This window comes from Copadichromis virginalis, linkage group LG1 (genome assembly GCF_057382275.1).
Source record: "Copadichromis virginalis isolate Kocher_CV1m ecotype Utaka linkage group LG1, C_Virginalis_male_GT1.1, whole genome shotgun sequence".
NCBI lineage: Eukaryota > Metazoa > Chordata > Actinopteri > Cichliformes > Cichlidae > Copadichromis > Copadichromis virginalis.
The window spans coordinates 42,839,260-42,860,647 of NC_140618.1; the positions used below are offsets into that span (position 1 = coordinate 42,839,260).

At 41.1% G+C, this 21,388-nt stretch overlaps 1 protein-coding gene across 1 annotated transcript; it reads right to left on the reverse strand.

Annotated features, from left to right (window-relative positions):
• Window positions 1-2,827: 2,827 nt before the first annotated feature.
• On the reverse strand, window positions 2,828-6,677 carry LOC146719371 (uncharacterized). The gene is made up of 2 exons (XM_085464123.1): window positions 3,085-6,677; window positions 2,828-2,995 (listed from the first exon to the last, which is right to left on the reverse strand). The coding sequence occupies exon 1, from the start codon at window positions 6,531-6,533 to the stop codon at window positions 5,118-5,120; it is 1,416 nt and encodes a 471-aa protein (XP_085320249.1). The 5' UTR covers window positions 6,534-6,677; the 3' UTR covers window positions 2,828-2,995; window positions 3,085-5,117.
• Between the last annotated feature and the right edge of the window lie 14,711 nt (window positions 6,678-21,388).

Below are 21,388 nucleotides of genomic sequence, written 5' to 3' on the forward strand. Positions count from 1 at the left end.
GAACTGCCCTTAGCAACAGGAACAATGATCGCATGTTTCCAAATTTTAGGTACCATCTGTAGCTCTAAAGAAAGTGAGAAGATATAGTGAAAAATCCCACTCAGCTGCTCAGCACAAGTTCTCAGTACCTGTCCACAGATGTTATCAGGTCCAGGACTCTTGCTTTTGGTGTGTCTGAAAAGATTAGCTACCCCTGTCTCATCAATACAAATAGATGGGGGAGTGATAGTCCTTTCCCTCAGTGTGCTGGTCTGCCTAGAGCAGTCATAGTTCTCAAAACGAAGGTAAAAACTGTTAAGATCGTCTGCCAGATGTTTGTCAGAGGTAAACCCTTCTAGGGTAATGCTGCTTTTACCTTTCGTCTGTAACCCTGCCATTGTTTTCATACCAAGCCAAGCTCTTTTGAGGTTGTTACTACTGAGTTCTGCCTCAATCTTATTTCTATACCTCATCTTGGCAATCTTTATTGCAGCCCTCACCTCCTTCCTCAATATTCTCACAGTGGGAGCGTCTCCCTCGTTAAAAGCAATTTTCCTTTTAAGAATCAGATCCTTAATATCTTTAGAGAGCCACGGTTTGTTATTAGGGAAAGTCTTAAATTCTCTGACTGGAACCACAGAGTCTTTGCAAAAAGAGATGTAGCTACACACCACATCGGTGAGTTCATCCAAATCAGAAGTGCTCTCTTGAAACAAGGAGCAGTCAGTGCAATCAAAACACCCCTGAAGGGCAACACAACTGTCTTCTGTCCAGACATTAGTCCGCTTCACACAGGCCTTCTCCCTCCTAACCACAGATCTGTAGACAGGGAGGAGGTGAATAACATTGTGATCCGAAGAACCTAGCGCAGGTCCGGCCACAGACTTGTATGCCCCCTTAATTGGTCCATAACACAAATCCAGCGTTTTGTTATTCCTTGTAGGACAAGTGACATATTGAAAGAAATTGTTCAGTGATTTCTTAAGATTACAATTGTTAAAATCACCGAGAATAAAATTTGGAGCATCCGGTGAGAGAATCTGCAGATTGTGTACCACTTTAAAAATGGCATCGGCAGCAACTTTAACGTCAGCCTTAGGATGAATGTAAACAACAGTGACAAAAATTTGAGGGAACTCCCTCGGTAAGTAAAAAGGCCTGACAGATACTGAAAGGAGCTCGATGTCAGAAAGACACAACCGCTCCCGCACAGTAAAATTATTACACCAGCCCTGGTTGATATATAAACAAACCCCTCCTCCGTGAGATTTGCGTGTTACTCCACAGTTCCGATCCAGCCTGACAGGGGTCCCAAAGCCGCTGATTCGCAGTGAAGTGTCACTGTCCATATCGGTCAGCCATGTCTCGGTAAGCGCCATCAGACAAGCCTCCCTGTATTCCCGTAGATGAAGCACATTCCCTTGTAATTCATCCGTTTTGTTCCTAAGAGATTGGACATTGGCCAGAATCATAGAAGGCAGAGGAACACGATTCCTCCTCCGAAGTTTTCTTACACGCTGACGCACACCGCCTTTCTTTCCGCGTTTTCTCAAGCGGCGGGTCTTTCCAAAATTAGTCTTTGACCGGGGAAATAAATCCTCACCAAGAATCACATCTGTCCGAGCATTAGAAGAGTCGTGCATAGACAAACAGGACCACCGTAATCCAAGGAGTTCCTCGCGTGTATAAGTGATTGTCAGTGAGAGTGAATGACTCCAGGTGAATATCGCCAACAACAATAAAACTAAGGTGTAGAAGATCTCCATCTCGGCAAAAAGTTAAAACCACGGTTAAGAACAGAGTTAAAAACAAAGGTTAAAAACAAAAAGAGAAAGTAAATGCCAATAAACACCTGCTGCAGGTCGCCACAAGAGCAGCGCCCGTCTCACAGCTGGTCGCCGCAGGCAGACTACGCTAACGACATGTGATGTTACAACACTAGTGAAATATTAGTGTCATTTCATTCTTTTCAAAGGTTTATTTGCATGACGCACAAACTGACAAGTTTGAAAGGTACAAATGTGTTGTGCATGAAACGAATTCAAACGTGGTGCAGATGTGTGTCACAGGCTGATCTGGCTGTAGGCTGTGGCACTTGGCCAGAGGTGGCGCTGGTTGATTCGAGTCCATGTTAGAGCACAAAGTAAACTGCTCGCTTTAGTTGTGAAGCAAAAACGCTGAAACCGGAGAAATAAAACGTAGGAGAGGAACGATAACGACGACGATTCTCACTCCCTTAGCTCCTCCGCTTGATAAAATGACATCCATCAGTTTTGGAGTGCAATGGTCAAGTGTAGCCATTCGAGACTTGCAGTGGTTATTCTCTTGAACTCCTCCTTTATCTGTAGACCACACAAACAGAAGAATTAAACCTTGCAGACTATTAGCTATACCGCATTAATGAATGCTCTAATACATTGCGCAACGACGTACTGGGAAACTCACAGAAAGCCTCCGCCTGCCCCACTCCTGCTTTACAGGTGAAAATAGAGCAACAGGACCGCTGAGTCTTTGACTTTATTTATTTTCTGCTGTGTTTTACTTGCATCTATTTGAAAGACTGAGTGTAAACACAAAAATATTTTATTTTATGTGCTGGAATGTGCAGAAAATAGGTTTAAATGTTAAACTAATTTATTCAAGTCAGAGAATGTTGCATATAATTAAATGTTTGCTTGATGCATGAAGTTAAAAGATTAAAACTAATAAAACAAGTTAAAAAAAGAGACTTTTCCATTTGATTACATTTTGTATGATGGATTATGCAGAAAAAGTAGAATTGGGCTGTCACGGTCTCGCTGGCAGACCGTGGGGATGTGGGGAAAGGAGGACCCAAAATGCAGGACTCTACAGTGCAACAGTGTTTATTTACAGTGGTGACAATCCGAACAACAATAAATCCCCCCGTGCGATCCCAACTCCCGTTCCGTGTCTTCTCCTTTATCCCGTGCTCCGTGCTCTGTCTCCGTTCCCTGTGTACTCTCCGTGTGCTGCCTCCTGGTCGCCACAATTCCTCCTGAGGAAACACGCATACCAAAGGCAGCCGTGAGTACAAAACCTAACAGTAGACTTGCACTAACCTTGCACAATACACTTAAGACTGACGGGAAGTCACTCAACGATCCAGCGTCGAGGAGCTCTCAGCCACACTGTTTTGAAGCTCCACTGACGAGGCTTGATCGGCGCCAGGTGTGTGTGGATTCCTGGGTGGGACCGGTCAGCTGGCAGGGCCACACCCACCAGGCCTAAAAGTGCCTGCCACGACCGCACCCTCACATACACAAGCACACACCCCTAAACACCTGACAGTACACCAACACGGAAAAACAGGACAGCAGACACAACCATAATAACAACAACCACAATAATGATAATAATAATAATAATAATAATAATAATAACTACAATAGTAGTCCACACTGCTCACGGACCCCGAATCCCTGGAACTGGGTCCGTGACATGGGCTGAAAAATCTATCGCTTTATCACCTACTCAGGTTGTAAATCGTGTTTTTAAAAAGTAACTAAGTAACTAAGTAATTAATTACTTTTGAAAAGAAGTAATCAGTAAAGTAACGGGATTACTTTTTTGGGGAAGTAATCAGTAATTAGTTACTGATTACTTTTTTCAAGTAACTTGACCAACACTGACTATCAGTAACATCATAGCACCACCCAGCTGTATAGAAACTCCGTCATGCTAGCTCACGCAGTACGAGTTATTGTAACTGACTGTAAAAAGTCAGCACAACGAAAATAAACTCCAGCTAAACTTGGTTTATATCTGACCCAGATAGACTGCAGCTCATAACTGAGAAACACCAAACACTCTTCATGTTATCATTCATATTTCATCCACACAAATATTTTATTTCTTTTTGTCCACTGGGCAGGTGACCTGCAGAATCATGTCTGCCCCAGCTGGATACCTTTTCACACACACCGTGACGTCAGACACACTCACTTCTGCTTAGCGCACAATTTCACTTCATTCATCAACCATCCACACACCACGTACTGCCCAATAAATACTTTGCAGTGTATTTCACCCTTGGACTTCTTTTACGTTTGCGGCAGGAAACGCGACTTACTCCAAAACCCAGGCTACGTGTACACAACAGATCACAGAATTCTAGTTTCTAGGTATGTGTGTGCATGTGAGTGTGTGCATGTGTGTGCATGTGTCTGTGTGTGTGTGTATGCGTGTCCATGTGTGTGTGTTTTTGGGGATGCATTTGTGTGACCTCCTGCTCACCAAAAGGGTCATAAAGGCAGGACGTTTACTAAAGAAGAAAACAGAACCCTCACATAGGCTGTGCCTATAATAAAAGACTACAGCCTCCCCCCACCATTCAACAGGCTGGGGAGGGGGTCACAAACACAGGAATGTGCTTTTTTTCATGTATTCATGTCCAGGTTTGTTCATGTTCATGTCAGGGTTCTTCATGTTGTGTTTTAGTTCACCCAGTTTAGGTTAAAGTTTAGTTTTGCATCAGTTTGCCTTGCCCCTTTCTTTGTACCCTTCGATCAGCCTTATTGAACTGCTGGAGTGATGATGTCCTATGACAATGAGATTATCACATGACATTTTTGAATGGGGATATTTCTTTTGAACTGTTTTCAATTTAACGTAATATTTAAGTGTTTCTTAGTTTCAGACTAGTTGGTTAGTCTATTTCAACGTTTTAAACCATATCCCAGGGTTTTTACTTCACCATTGATGGGGTTTTAACAAGCAAATAAAAGACAGAGCTTAATTCTGTAAAGATTAGATGAAAAATACTCAAAGGATAAATTCAATTGGTTTATTATTTTGTTACATAAGTTGAAAAAAGTAAAACAAGTAACTACAGAAACAACAAAAGAAAAGTTAAACAAGTAAATGAAGGGGGGAAAGGAGGAGGGGAGAAAACCCCAACAATCCCCTCTGAGCAAGCACGAGGCGACAGTGGTGAGGAAAAACTGCCTTTTGACGGGCAGAAACCTCCAGCAGAACCAGGCTCAGGAGGGGACAGTCAACTGCTGGGACTGGTTGGGGGGGGAGGGTGAAAAAAGATGAAGAAGGTGGAGAATATGTGTTGGGGGGACAGGAGAGGTGCAAAGTAAGATGGGGCACAGGTGGAGGAGGACGAGGCTAAATCATCTGAATAAGCGGCAGAACCAGCCTTTTTTCTTCTTTTTCGGGTAGTTTTCCACGAGCTCGTTCTCCAGGATAAGGGTTCTCAGCTGATCGTTTGTTTCTGCATTCTGCTGCTCGAGTTGCTGGCATCTTTGCTTCATTTCTTTTAAGGTTGCTTGTTTTTTTCTAAGCTTTTCTTGCTTTTTGTTGTACATCTCTTCTAACAGCTCGTTTTTTCTCTGGATTTCTTGACTCGTACGCTGCAGGTCTTCATGTATTTTCTCTTGTTGTTGCTTTTGTGCCTGCATTTCAATTATTTGGCTCTTCAAGTCATTGGACTTCAACAACATCTCATTAATGACCTTTGAGTGTTTCCTCTTCATTCCATCAATCCTACACTGCATCTCTGAACATCGTTTTTCCAGTATTTCCTTTTCTCTTTGCAGTTCAGGAGTTTCATCACAAAGTTCTAGCAATGCTAGATTCCTTCTCTCAAAGTCCTGGATAATACGTTTTTCTTCTTCCTGTTGCTTTTTTTCTTCAAGAAGCTCTTTATTTTTGCGCTTTATTTGACCAAACCTGACTATCAGATTGTTGTACAATTTCCGTGTGGCTTTGAGTTTGTCCTTCATTTGTATTTCCTTTTCTCTTTTCAGTTGAAGTGTTTCCTCATATTCTTTATTATAAAATTCTTGCAATTCTAGATGCCTTCTCTCAAAGTCCTGGATAATACGTTTTTCTTCTTCCTGTTGCTTTTTCTCTTCAAGAAGCTCTTTATTTTTGCGCTTTGTTTCACCACACTTGACTTTCAGATCGTTGTACAATTTCTGCATGGCTTTGAGTTTGTCCTGCATTTGTATTTCCTGTTCAGTCTTCTGTTGGTGGATTTTTTCAATTGTTTTCTCCGCTGCATTGAGCTTTCCTCGAAGCACCTGATTCTGTTTCTCAATGTTTTGGAGATCCCACTGTATCTCCTCAATAGTAGCTTTCTTTCCTTGAAGCTGGGCAGATGTTTCTTTTAATTCAGCACTCTGTGTTCCTGATGAAAGAAAACGAGAAAAAATCTCCTCTCGTCCTTCACCAAACTTCACTCCCGAGCCCTCGTTGATCATTTTTATATCAGGCTGGCGTTGCTGTTTTTCTTCCAGGTCTTTATTTCGTGCTTCCAGTTGTCTGCACTTTTCCACTAGTTGAAGCTTCTCTTCTTCAATTTGTTTAATTTTGTAATGTAGGTCAGATTTTTCCTTCTGACTTTCCTGTAATGTTCTTAGGACTGATAAGACACCATCCGTGGTAATTTCTCCTGAAGAGATTGGCCGCACAATTTCTCCTGGAGAGATTGGCCGCACAATTTCTCCTGGAGAGATTGGCCGGCCAGAACACAAAGGACAGGCAGCATAATCTTTTTGTCTTTGTTGGCCTTTTCGTGGAGGCATGTTGGAGCCCGTGCACAGTGACTCTGAAAAGGCTTAGAAATATTTCCAAATGGATCTCTGGTCGAACGTTTGAAGGCTGTGAACAAACTGATAAATTGCTGCTTCTGACCCCTATTTATAGACTTCAGATCAAAGGCGACATAGTCCTTGTGACATCATCACTCCGTAAGCCAATCAGATTGTCACATGACATTTTAGAATGGGGATGTTTTGTTTTAAATTGTTTTCAAATTTAACTTTAGTGTTTCTTAGTTTAAGACCAGTTGGGCCAACACTTTCAGGCTGCTCACAAGGTGCAAAATGGCGGTACCTGCTCCACGTCACGGGTTCTATTTATGGACTCACCTGGCAACTTTAGTGATGTCACTGCTGATGTCACTGTTGGTGTGACCTCATGACTCATTCATGCTATCTGAACTGTGGTGTAATTATGAGGTCACAGGGGGACGTGAATTTATTCACAAAGTTGATAGAGAGTTTGGGTCATAACTCAAAGACGCAATGATGCAGTCAAATCATTTGGAATTAAATATCTCTGTCAGTGCGCCCCAGGGTGGCAGTGGCTACAATGTAGCTTGCCGTCACCGGTGTGTGAATGGGTGGATGACTGGATGTGTAAGGTGCTTTGGGGTCCTTAGGGACTAGTAAAGCGCTATACAAATACAGGCCATTTACCATCTGTAAATTACAACATTTAGAGGGTTCTGACATCACAGTCATCTTTCTGACATCACATCCAGTCTCTCTGCTGTGATGTCAAATATCAATGCCAGACTCGCTTCTCTGTTGTGATGTCAAATATCAAGCTGAAGTCTATGTATCACGTGTCTCTCCCATTTTGTAGAATTTGCGACCACAAAGTCTGGGTTCTTTTCTAGGTCAGCTCTTACTCGTTCTGGTAGACCTGCCAGATTCATCTCTCTGTTGTGATGTCAAATATCAATGTTTGACACAATTTCGGACCATCTGCTCAAGCCCAACAATAACAAGCATTGCCCTGGTGATTGAGGATCAGATTGTCCTCAATGACGTCTGTGATTTCCCTAATGCAGTTGCACTTTTTCTTGGACTCATCTATGCACTTAACCTGGACTATCTAAAGGACTTAAGGTACACTTTTGAAGTAATTCAAAAGGTGTTCGTGGGTCTTGGTACTCAGTGCTCTGCCTGGGGTTCATGCTTTAAAGAATAATTTGCTGAAACGGTGGGCAGAAAAGTGTTCGTGATAACAAAATCTGTTCTCATGCTGGGTTTTTTTTTTAAGTAACCCAGTGCTATGATTTGATCATGATTTGGTCAATAAAGTCATCTTAAAAGTCACTGCATACACTTCAGTAATTATTTAATTTATTTCTTTTTATATTCATACTAGAAAAAAAAGCAATATCTGACTAATATTTCATATTATCAGTTCCATTGATATCGTACAGATAAAAATATTGGTAACAGCATTGTTTGTTTCTGTGGGTATGTTCTTGGTATCTTAGCAGTTCTTGTCATTACCGCTTGATTATAGTACACCTGAACTATCCAGTGCTGGCTCTGCACTTAGGATGTATCATGATTTAATAGTTAGTTAGTTTTTATTTTCATGTGCTATGAAACAAGTGTGTGTTTCACTTTACATGTTTGAACCTTAGGGGTGACACAGGACTTTGTATTGCTAGAAAAACTTAAAGAAACAGAATAAAACATTTTCCCATCGTAAAGAAAACTCCCTTAAAATATGGACAATAACAAATCTCTGTGTAAAAGAACAGTACCAAAAAAGATGTGTCACAGTTTCTGGATGATCCCCACAGAAAGTACAATTAGTATTTATGTCCCTTTTAAATTTGACCATGTAGTGACTGGCTGGATAACATTTATGTAGAATTTTAAAAGAGACTTCTTTCACCTTATTTATGTAGCCCTGTCTGCAATTATTCGGGCTTGCAGTATAAAGAAAAAGTCTACTGTTATAAAAAGTGGTTAAAATATAAATAGTTGATAAAAGGTTTAAAAATCAAATGCAAGTACAAATGTATTTCATTTACAGTTAAGAGTCCAATAAATAAAAGGGTTTCATGATTTAGAGTTCATTTTCTGTGCACACTAAATATGTTGGGGTGTAACCTAAGCTTATTTACCCATCTAATGTCAGTTATCTCAATATTGTATTGTCATTGGTTGTTGTGCTGACGAGCCAGTCAATGTCACTCTTCTCTGTTATGGGGGCGGGATGAGTGGTAACAGTTTGTGTGAATCTGTGGGAGCGGACACAGAAGCTAAGTCCGAAGAGAGAGATGTCGTAAGGCAAACGTGGTGTGGATTTTGCATCTAAGTGTATCATTGAGGTCGACTACCCGTGGTCCTGATATTACTTATTTGTGATCTGCAAGAGGTAAATGAGACTGTGTGCCTTGACATTTGTACTGTAACTATTCGTTATAGTGATGCTAACTAGCGACTTGCTAATTAGCGCAGCTTACCGCGTTATGTGCTGTGATGCCATGCTGTATGTTTAGCTCTGTGATTTTCAGTCAAAGCATGCTAATGCTAAATCGTTATGTGATAGCATTTGGTATTGTTAGCTCAAGTGTTTTAATATGTTTAGAAGCCGAGGGACGCTCTGAAAGGAGAGGGAGAGAGAGGTTTCTGCCCGGATGGACCCTGCTATTTCCTCGCCCCTGACTGTTTTCTTACCCCTGAATGTCTTCACTACTGGTGAACTAACTGCTAACTGCCCGTTTCTGATTGCCCCACTAACAAACTCATTGGACTTGTGAGTACTAACTGGAACTAAAGTGCACGTATTTTGTTTATTGCTCAGTTTGAGTGAAGCGGCCATCAGTTTTAGGCCTCACCGCACCCGAACTTCGAATCAGGCCTGCAACAAGCACTGTGCTACCGGTGTAGTGTGGACAGGTTAAAGTATGTGTGTGTTTGTGTGTGGGGGCCCACTGTTACAAATTTAGTTTAAATTGAGTAAGTGTTGTAGTTTTAATCAAAGTTATTATCAAAGGTTGAAATTCATCCCTTTTAAAGGTGTGAGCTGTTGTAACTGAAATAACAGTTGGCACTAAAGAAAGAGGTATTTTGTGTTGATAATCTTTTATTGAAAATCCATGTAGTCACATTTACAGTATTTTTGTTTGTTCATTTGAATTCAATTCATTTTATAAAAGTAACTGTTTATTTTATTCATTTCTTTTTGTCTAAACAAATACCCGGTGAGGGATAAATTTGTGTAAAATACAGTTGTGGTGGTCCTTATTAGTTAAATTAGAGGGTATCAGGTATCATTACTAGTAGCACTACGAACCCAGGCCCAGTCTCATTGTACTACATACTCTAGCTTTACCATAGCTACGTGGGACCTGGGTTACATTTACAATCAAATATTTATGGGGGACCATCCAGACTGTCTTCCACTTGATATCTGTTTGCACTATAATATAATATAATACATTATGTTGCTATTTAATGTTTTTTGTTCGTGTTGCAGCTGCTCTGTGAGCCAAGCTTTCGTTGTCTAAATTCAATGGCAATATATCTCTGCACCACACGATAGCGATAGACACAGTCTGTGCTCTGCTTCCGCCACCAGTCATCTTTAAATCTTTTTTTATTCAATGAAACCTTTATTTAACTGTCCATCTCGCAGCATTACTTAAAAAAATCATATTTAAATACAAAAATTAAATACATGAACGACAGTAGTAGAAAATTGATAAAATAACAGCAAATAAATATATTTACAAATGATAGCAACATCAATGGAATAAAACCATGAACACCAGCAACAGGAGAAAGAGGCCTGTATCTACATTATTACTCTGGCAGCTCAGTCTCCATACAGACAGGACACGTTGCAGCGTAATTGCAGACAGGTGCGTGGGCCTGAGCTCCGCCCCGGCAGAATGACGAGTGGAAGAAAGCAGCAACACAATAAACATATGTAGCCTTGCGGAGCCGGCCGGGCAGACACCGAGACCGTGACGGAGTGCAAAGATTTTATATGTGACAACACACAAAAAAACACAACAAAAATCAGAATGTGTTTGTGATTTGGATTTTTATTTAAAGGTGGAAGCTTTTTTCTTTTCTTTTTTTGCCAGATTAGACATTGTGATTCATTTCATTGAAGTATACTTTAGTTTTTTTGTTTTACTTTGATGCTATAATAGATGTGCATCAATTTGCATCATGGCAAAACAACAGTCTCCTCAAGCTGCTTTATACTGTAAGGTGAAAACACTACAGTAAAAGCCAGAAAACCCCAACAATCCAATGATCCCCTTTTGAGCAAGCACTGGGCGACAGTGGAGAGGAAAAACTCCCTTTAGGAAGAAACCTCCGGCAGAACCAGGCTCAAGAAGGGACGGCCATCTGCTGCGACCGGTTGGGGGTGGCTGGGCAATCTCAGTCCACGAGGGCCGGTGTCCCCGGCCCTCGTGGACTGAGAATGCCCAGCCATGATATAGGGAGACAAGATGAAGTATACTTCTAATGGCCTATTTTAGCAGTTAATTTTTAACAATCAACTGGTGGTAATCCATCATCAGAATTGAGGAAAGGTGGTGTTGATGGAGACTCTACAGGAGGATTCACTGGTACAATTCCTCTTGGAAGTGGCGCTCTTTCTTCTCCAGCCAATTCACTTTGGATATAAATCTTTCCCGTTGCTTTTTTGTGGAGTGCAGTTTCTCTTCGTGCGCCACCTTTTCAGCCAGTGGTGAGGAAAAACTGCCTTTTGACGGGCAGAAACCTCCAGCAGAACCAGGCTCAGGAGGGGACAGTCAACTGCTGGGACTGGTTGGGGTGAAAAAAGATGAAGAAGGTGGAGAATATGTGTTGGGGGGACAGGAGAGGTGCAAAGTAAGATGGGGCACAGGTGGAGGAGGACGAGGCTAAATCATCTGAATAAGCGGCAGAACCAGCCTTTTTTCTTCTTTTTCAGGTATTTTTCCATGAGCTCGTTCTCCAGGATAAGGGTTCTCAGCTGATCGTTTGTTTCTGCATTCTGCTGCTCGAGTTGCTGGCATCTTTGCTTCATTTCTTTTAAGGTTGCTTGTTTTTTTCTAAGCTTTTCTTGCTTTTTGTTGTGCATCTCTTCTAACAGCTCGTTTTTTCTCTGGATTTCTTGACTCGTACGCTGCAGGTCTTCATGTATTTTCTCTTGTTGTTGCTTTTGTGCCTGCATTTCAATTATTTGGCTCTTCAAGTCATTGGACTTCAACAACATCTCATTAATGACCTTTGAGTGTTTTCTCTTCATTCCATCAATCCTACACTGCATCTCTGAACATCGTTTTTCCAGTATTTCCTTTTCTCTTTGCAGTTCAGGAGTTTCATCACAAAGTTCTAGCAATGCTAGATTCCTTCTCTCAAAGTCCTGGATAATACGTTTTTCTTCTTCCTGTTGCTTTTTTTCTTCAAGAAGCTCTTTATTTTTGCGCTTTATTTGACCAAACCTGACTATCAGATTGTTGTACAATTTCCGTGTGGCTTTGAGTTTGTCCTTCATTTGTATTTCCTTTTCTCTTTTCAGTTGAAGTGTTTCCTCATATTCTTTATTATAAAATTCTTGCAATTCTAGATGCCTTCTCTCAAAGTCCTGGATAATACGTTTTTCTTCTTCCTGTTGCTTTTTCTCTTCAAGAAGCTCTTTATTTTTGCGCTTTGTTTCACCACACTTGACTTTCAGATCGTTGTACAATTTCTGCATGGCTTTGAGTTTGTCCTGCATTTGTATTTCCTGTTCAGTCTTCTGTTGGTGGATTTTTTCAATTGTTTTCTCCGCTGCATTGAGCTTTCCTCGAAGCACCTGATTCTGTTTCTCAATGTTTTGGAGATCCCACTGTATCTCCTCAATAGTAGCTTTCTTTCCTTGAAGCTGGGCAGATGTTTCTTTTAATTCAGCACTCTGTGTTCCTGATGAAAGAAAACGAGAAAAAATCTCCTCTCGTCCTTCACCAAACTTCACTCCCGAGCCCTCATTGATCATTTTTATATCAGGCTGGCGTTGCTGTTTTTCTTCCAGGTCTTTATTTCGTGCTTCCAGTTGTCTGCACTTTTCCACTAGTTGAAGCTTCTCTTCTTCAATTTGTTTAATTTTGTAATGTAGGTCAGATTTTTCCTTCTGACTTTCCTGTAATGTTCTTAGGACTGATAAGACACCATCCGTGGTAATTTCTCCTGAAGAGATTGGCCGCACAATTTCTCCTGGAGAGATTGGCCGCACAATTTCTCCTGGAGAGATTGGCCGCACAATTTCTCCTGGAGAGATTGGCCGCACAATTTCTCCTGGAGAGATTGGCCGGCCAGAACACAAAGGACAGGCAGCATAATCTTTTTGTCTTTGTTGGCCTTTTCGTGGAGGCATGTTGGAGCCCGTGCACAGTGACTCTGAAAAGGCTTAGAAATATTTCCAAATGGATCTCTGGTCGAACGTTTGAAGGCTGTGAACAAACTGATTAATTGCTGCTTCTGACCCCTATTTATAGACTTCAGATCAAAGGCAACATAGTCCTTGTGACATCATCACTCCGTAAGCCAATCAGATTGTCACATGACATTTTAGAATGGGGATGTTTTGTTTTAAATTGTTTTCAAATTTAACTTTAGTGTTTCTTAGTTTAAGACCAGTTGGGCCAACACTTTCAGGCTGCTCACAAGGTGCAAAATGGCGGTACCTGCTCCACGTCACGGGTTCTATTTATGGACTCACCTGGCAACTTTAGTGATGTCACTGTTGGTGTGACCTCATGACTCATTCATGCTATCTGAACTGTGGTGTAATTATGAGGTCACAGGGGGACGTGAATTTATTCACAAAGTTGATAGAGAGTTTGTAACTCAAAGACGCAATGATGCAGTCAAATCATTTGGAATTAAATATCTCTGTCAGTGCGCCCCAGGGTGGCAGTGGCTACAATGTAGCTTGCCGTCACCGGTGTGTGAATGGGCGGATGACTGGATGTGTAAGGTGCTTTGGGGTCCTTAGGGACTAGTAAAGCGCTATATAAATACAGGCCATTTACCATCTGTAAATTACAACATTTAGAGGGTTCTGACATCACATCCAGTCTCTCTGCTGTGATGTCAAATATCAATGCCAGACCTGCTTCTCTGCTGTGATGTTAAATATCAATGCCAGACTCGCTTCTCTGTTGTGATGTTAAATATCAATGCCAGACTCGCTTCTCTGTTGTGATGTCAAATATCAAGCTGAAGTCTATGTATCACGTGTCTCTCCCATTTTGTAGAATTTGCGACCACAAAGTCTGGGTTCTTTTCTAGGTCAGCTCTTACTCGTTCTGGTAGACCTGCCAGATTCATCTCTCTGTTGTGATGTCAAATATCAATGTTTGACACAATTTCGGACCATCTGCTCAAGCCCAACAATAACAAGCATTGCCCTGGTGATTGAGGATCAGATTGTCCTCAATGACGTCTGTGATTTCCCTAATGCAGTTGCACTTTTTCTTGGACTCATCTATGCACTTAACCTGGACTATCTAAAGGACTTAAGGTACACTTTTGAAGTAATTCAAAAGGTGTTCGTGGGTCTTGGTACTCAGTGCTCTGCCTGGGGTTCATGCTTTAAAGAATAATTTGCTGAAACGGTGGGCAGAAAAGTGTTCGTGATAACAAAATCTGTTCTCATGCTGGGTTTTTTTTTAAGTAACCCAGTGCTATGATTTGACCATGATTTGGTCAATAAAGTCATCTTAAAAGTCACTGCATACACTTCAGTAATTATTTAATTTATTTCTTTTTATATTCATACTAGAGAAAAAAAAGCAATATCTGACTAATATTTCATATTATCAGTTCCATTGATATCGTACAGATAAAAATATTGGTAACAGCATTGTTTGTTTCTGTGGGTATGTTCTTGGTATCTTAGCAGTTCTTGTCATTACCGCTTGATTATAGTACACCTGAACTATCCAGTGCTGGCTCTGCACTTAGGATGTATCATGATTTAATAGTTAGTTAGTTTTTATTTTCATGTGCTATGAAACAAGTGTGTGTTTCACTTTACATGTTTGAACCTTAGGGGTGACACAGGACTTTGTATTGCTAGAAAAACTTAAAGAAACAGAATAAAACATTTTCCCATCGTAAAGAAAACTCCCTTAAAATATGGACAATAACAAATCTCTGTGTAAAAGAACAGTACCAAAAAAGATGTGTCACAGTTTCTGGATGATCCCCACAGAAAGTACAATTAGTATTTATGTCCCTTTTAAATTTGACCATGTAGTGACTGGCTGGATAACATTTATGTAGAATTTTAAAAGAGACTTCTTTCACCTTATTTATGTAGCCCTGTCTGCAATTATTCGGGCTTGCAGTATAAAGAAAAAGTCTACTGTTATAAAAAGTGGTTAAAATATAAATAGTTGATAAAAGGTTTAAAAATCAAATGCAAGTACAAATGTATTTCATTTACAGTTAAGAGTCCAATAAATAAAAGGGTTTCATGATTTAGAGTTCATTTTCTGTGCACACTAAATATGTTGGGGTGTAACCTAAGCTTATTTACCCATCTAATGTCAGTTATCTCAATATTGTATTGTCATTGGTTGTTGTGCTGACGAGCCAGTCAATGTCACTCTTCTCTGTTATGGGGGCGGGACGAGTGGTAACAGTTTGTGTGAATCTGTGGGAGCGGACACAGAAGCTAAGTCCGAAGAGAGAGATGTCGTAAGGCAAACGTGGTGTGGATTTTGCATCTAAGTGTATCATTGAGGTCGACTACCCGTGGTCCTGATATTACTTATTTGTGATCTGCAAGAGGTAAATGAGACTGTGTGCCTTGACATTTGTACTGTAACTATTCGTTATAGTGATGCTAACTAGCGACTTGCTAATTAGCGCAGCTTACCGCGTTATGTGCTGTGATGCCATGCTGTATGTTTAGCTCTGTGATTTTCAGTCAAAGCATGCTAATGCTAAATCGTTATGTGATAGCATTTGGTATTGTTAGCTCAAGTGTTTTAATATGTTTAGAAGCCGAGGGACGCTCTGAAAGGAGAGGGAGAGAGAGGTTTCTGCCCGGATGGACCCTGCTATTTCCTCGCCCCTGACTGTTTTCTTACCCCTGAATGTCTTCACTACTGGTGAACTAACTGCTAACTGCCCGTTTCTGATTGCCCCACTAACAAACTCATTGGACTTGTGAGTACTAACTGGAACTAAAGTGCACGTATTTTGTTTATTGCTCAGTTTGAGTGAAGCGGCCATCAGTTTTAGGCCTCACCGCACCCGAACTTCGAATCAGGCCTGCAACAAGCACTGTGCTACCGGTGTAGTGTGGACAGGTTAAAGTGTGTGTGTGTTTGTGTGTGGGGGCCCACTGTTACAAATTTAGTTTAAATTGAGTAAGTGTTGTAGTTTTAATCAAAGTTATTATCAAAGGTTGAAATTCATCCCTTTTAAAGGTGTGAGCTGTTGTAACTGAAATAACAGTTGGCACTAAAGAAAGAGGTATTTTGTGTTGATAATCTTTTATTGAAAATCCATGTAGTCACATTTACAGTATTTTTGTTTGTTCATTTGAATTCAATTCATTTTATAAAAGTAACTGTTTATTTTATTCCTTTTTGTCCAAACAAATACCCGGTGAGGGATAAATTTGTGTAAAATACAGTTGTGGTGGTCCTTATTAGTTAAATTAGAGGGTATCAGGTATCATTACTAGTAGCACTACGAACCCAGGCCCAGTCTCATTGTACTACATACTCTAGCTTTACCATAGCTACGTGGGACCTGGGTTACATTTACAATCAAATATTTATGGGGGACCATCCAGACTGTCTTCCACTTGATATCTGTTTGCACTATAATATAATATAATACATTATGTTGCTATTTAATGTTTTTTGTTCGTGTTGCAGCTGCTCTGTGAGCCAAGCTTTCGTTGTCTAAATTCAATGGCAATATATCTCTGTTGAACTTCTACAACTGTGCCATCAGCAGCGTTCTGACGTATGGATTTCTAGTGTGGTTCCCCAGCTGCACCAAGGCCCGATCAGCAAGCACTCCAGCGGGTGGTGAAAGAAGCTGGCAGAATTATTGGAACAAGTCTGCCAGAGATCAGTAATATCTTCCCCACTCGCTGAGGAGGGTGCACAGTATCCTGCGGGACCAACATCACCCTGCGCGCCACCTTTTCCATCTGCTACCCTCAGGGAGAAGGTACAGGTCTATACAGGCCAGAACATCCAGACTGGCCAACAGCCTGTATCCACAGGCTGTGAGGCTCCTGAACTCTCTGCCCCCCTCTCACGCACAATAACCATATCCAACTTCTTAATAGCAATGAACTGGTCTGCATTGGTGCATCATATCTTTGTTCTCTTCCCCCTCCTGCCCCCCCCCCCTCTTTCTTAAATAGATAACTATCATATCTGATATCATATCTCACAGTACAATAATATTGAATGGGTTGCATTGTTGTATTTTGTCATGTTTCTCAGGTCTTTGTCTGAATTTCTACGAACATTATTGCTAAGGATTGTCTTATTGCATTGGAGTCACACTGGGTTAAATATGTACACTTGGGTTTTAAGGGGTATTTATTATTTTCTTCTTTTTTTTGGTTGTATGGAAGCCCCAAACGCAATTTCATTGTTCTTGACAATGACAATAAATAAATAAATACTAAATACTAAGGGGCGTCATTAATTCAAACCCTGATGCTATAAAAATCTGTGTATGCTTTGAGTAAGTCGAAGATCAATTGCTGTCTGCGTACAGAGTGTTCTTCCCACACGTGTGTATTCATTAAAATCATTGTTTGACCAAGATCATCTGGACCATGGTGGTTTGTACTCTCCTTCCTCAATATCTGAACCCTAACACCGATAAAAACCCTGAAAACTATACATTTCACACCTGAGCCTCAACTCTCGCGGCCCGGTACCAAACGACTCACGGACCGGTCCGAGGCCCGGGGGTTGGGGACCGCTGCTCTAGGTTATCCTCTGACAAAACTATTCACAGCTTAAAGGCTTCTAATTTTGGTAAAAAGAAAAACATCCCTCAGGATAAATAAAATTCATCTTATCTTTAAACAATTTTATGTAGGTTGTCCTAATAATTTGGCTGCTGTAACAGTGCTCTCCAAACATTTGCATCGATAAGGTTTATCTTGTTAAAAGGAAGCTGCTAATATGATCACAAATGTGCTTTCTTTTAATGGGAGATTTGAACTTGAAATGGGAATGAAAATGTGCTACACAAATATCCTTTGGCACCCAGAAAAGCTTGGACTGTCCCTGTACAGAGGTAAGAGAAACAGTTACAAATATATGGTTTATTTATGAAAGGATGGACTTCTGAGCCCTCTCTTGAGTGAAATCAGACAATTTGCTCCACTAGCATGGGGACAGCTTCAGCTTAGTAAACCAGGGCCCTATTTCAGGAAGCCGGTTTAGTGCAAACTCTGAGTAAGTATACCCTGAGTTAACGAAAACTCTGGGTTTTCAGTTTCACAAAGCGAGTTCAGATGAAGCCTGAGTGAGTTACTATGACGACACTCTCCGTGAAGCTAACCTGCCCCCTAGCAGGTTTACTTCAACTAACCCTGACCTTCTCCGCCTCTGTGTCGGGAACCTGACTGTAGGAAGTGTCAGACATGGCGTGCCCCTTCCTTGAAGAGCCAGTAGATGTTGAAGCCCAAATTCTCTGCAGAGCTCTCCGCCGGGAGAGAGTGATTAGAGCGTGCTTAATTCATGATGTGGTGATACTTGAACTACTACTTAAATTTTACATTTATTCTCACGGTTCCCAGGCGTGATTGGCTGTATAGATGGCACTCACATTCCAATCATTGCTCCTTCAGTAAATGAAGGAGACTATGTGAACAGGAAGTCTTTCCACAGCATTAATGTACAGGTACATAGTTCCCTGTAGCATTTCAAACTAACAAATTATTTCATTATAGTAATGGATGCTAATTTGTGTTCTCTGCACTGTGAAGATCATATGTGATGCTGCCAACATTATCACAAATGTGGAAGCCAACTGCTCAGCCTCTGTGAGTGGTGGTGGTGGAGGACCCCCACCTGTTTTTCGGGCCTCCGCTTTTTTTCTAGTGGCCATAACGGGTCACATTTGAGCATACAGAGTAAGCAAATATTTACTTGTAATGTGCTCAGATAATTTCAATAAGTGCTTACAGAAAGAAAAGTAATGTAGCCTCTAACTGCAATTGATTTACATCGGACAAACAGACCAAGCACTATGGCTCATAATACAATTACACCTTACCTGTTTGGACTATATTTTTATATTTCATTTTTACTTGCTGCCAGGAACGTTTGGGGCCTGTTGGGTTGCACCTGCGCTCACATCACATCATGAAAAAAAATGTATAAAATACAAAATAAAATATAATAAAATAACGTGTAAAATGGGTGGAAATCCCTAGATCAATGTTTAAATTGACACTCACGCATTGACTCTGTCGGCTATGTTTTGCCATGCATGCTCCCTTTGTTTTGCAGCTGGGGCTGTGTTACTTTTTTTTCTGCAAAATTTGCATGTTATCGGCATATGCTGCCATCAGAATTTCGGCCTCAAGCGCTGTAAAATACATTGACCGCGCCTTCTTTCCCTCCTTCTCCATGGTGACTCGCTTAATCTGTGCTCCACTAATCAGGGCTTTATGTATCCTCGTGCGCGCGCTTAACTCATTCACTGCCATTGACGTCTATAGACGTCAATTGAAAACATACGTTGACTCATGGCTGGCAGTGAATGAGTTAACTTGGGGTTAAAGCAACTCCGCGTTGATTGAACTAAGTGTTATCAGCCTTTCTGAAACCGAATATCCCGAGTTGGACAGTTCGGGGTTACTCAACCCTGAGTATCGTTTTTCACTCTGAGTTTTCTAAACTGGCTTCCTGAAATAGGGCCCTGGGCCCTGTTTCAGGAAGCCGGTTTGGAAAACTCAGAGTGAAAAACGACACTCACGGTTGAGTAACCCCGAACTGTCCAACTCGGAATATTCGGTTTCAGAAAGGCTGATAACAATTAGTTCAGTCAACGCGGAGTTGCTTTAACCCCAAGTGAAGCGCGCGGACGAGGATACATAAAGCCCTGATAAGCGGAGCACAGATTAAGCGAGTCACCATGGAGACGGAGGGAAAGAAGGCGCGGTCAATGTATCTTACAGCGCTTGAGGCCGAAATTCTGATGGCAGCATATGCCGATAACATGCAAATTCCGCGGAAAAAAGTAACACAGCCACAGCTGCAAAAGCATGCATGGCAAAACATAGCTGACAGAGTCAATGCGTGAGTGTTAATATAAACATTGATCTAGGGATTTCCACCCATTTAACACGTTATTTTATCATATGTTATTTTATTTGTTATTTTATACATTTTATTTTGTGATGTGATGTGAGCGCAGGTGCAACCCAACAGGCCCCAAACGTGCCTGGCAGCAAGTAAAAATGAAATATAAAAATATAGTCCAAACAGGTAAGGTGTAATTGTATTATGAGCCATAGTGCTTGGTCTGTTTGTCCCATGTAAATCAATTGCAGTTAGAGGCTACATTAATTTTCTTTCTGTAAGCACTTATTGAAATTATCTGAGCACATTACAAGTACATATTTGCTTACTCTGTATGCTCAAATGTGGCCCGTTATAGCCAACAGAAAAAAAGCGGAGGCCCGAAAAACAGGTGGGGGTCCTCCACCACCACCACTCACAGAGGCTGAGCAGTTGGCCCTCAGCCAAAACAGTGGGCGCCCTGTGGCCGAAGGCATCTCTGCGGGGACATCTTCTGAGTCAATAACCCCGCAAGACACAAGTGCCTACATAAGGGGTAAATTCAAAATAATACATGATGTGCATACATCCTTTCTTCACAGTCACCTTTGCAGTGCGACACATTCATTTGATAAACCCTTTACCATAATGGATTATTTTGTAGTGAAGTTATTTTCCGACTGATTTTGCCTTCCCTCAGCCTTGGTTGTCTTTGAGAGCATAATGACAATGAAGTGTAAGGTGCTTGGTATGTTTGTTAATTGCCATTTGGTCCCTTGTAAGTTATAAGTGACCTGTATAAACCTCATATTCTATCAGTTGATGGTGATGGTGTACTGCATCTGGTGCAGCCTCCTGTTGAGCCAGACCAACATGCAGTTGTGAGTAATACTCCACAGATTATATGAGTTTACAGTAGAACAGCAATGTTGTCTATTTCTTTACTACAGGAAAATAATGAAGAAACATTGACAGCTGTTAAGGAGGAGGAAGCAACAGAGACACTTTATGAGGTTTACATCTTTTAATACTTTGTGTACAGGAAATACAGGCGACCAATAAAGCCAGTTGAACAAAACATCTGTTTATTCTTCTTTCAACATGTTGAGGTGATGGGTCAAAAGAAATGATTGTGACATATGGTGTCTCTGACTGCTCTTCCATCTTGTATGTCCGTGGGAGGGTCAGGATGTTCATGGTTTGGATCACTGCTGATGTTTGGTTCAGAAGGACAGTGTTCTCCTCTAATTGTGGCAATGTTGTGAAGAATCACACATGCCACAATAATGTCACATGCCCTTTCTGGGGTGACCCTGAGTCTTTGCAGGCACTGGAACCGGGCCTTAAGCATTCCGATAGTCATTTCAATTCTGGCTCTTGTCCTGCAATTAGCCAGATTATATCGCTGCTGTGGGCCCGGTTCAGGGTCAGGGTAAGGGGTAAGCAAATAGGGTAAACATGGATACCCCCTATCACCAAGCAAGTAGCCAGTGAACTCTCCTAAGACAGAAGGGTACACTTCAGTTCAAATGTCCCTGAAGCAATTGGTCTTTATATATTTTAAAGTATTCTCAACTC

What these genes read in the sequence shown, in the direction of transcription:
- LOC146719371 (XM_085464123.1), bottom strand. Translation starts at nt 6,533, where the DNA reads ATGCCTCCACGAAAAGGCCAACAAAGACAAAAAGATTATGCTGCCTGT.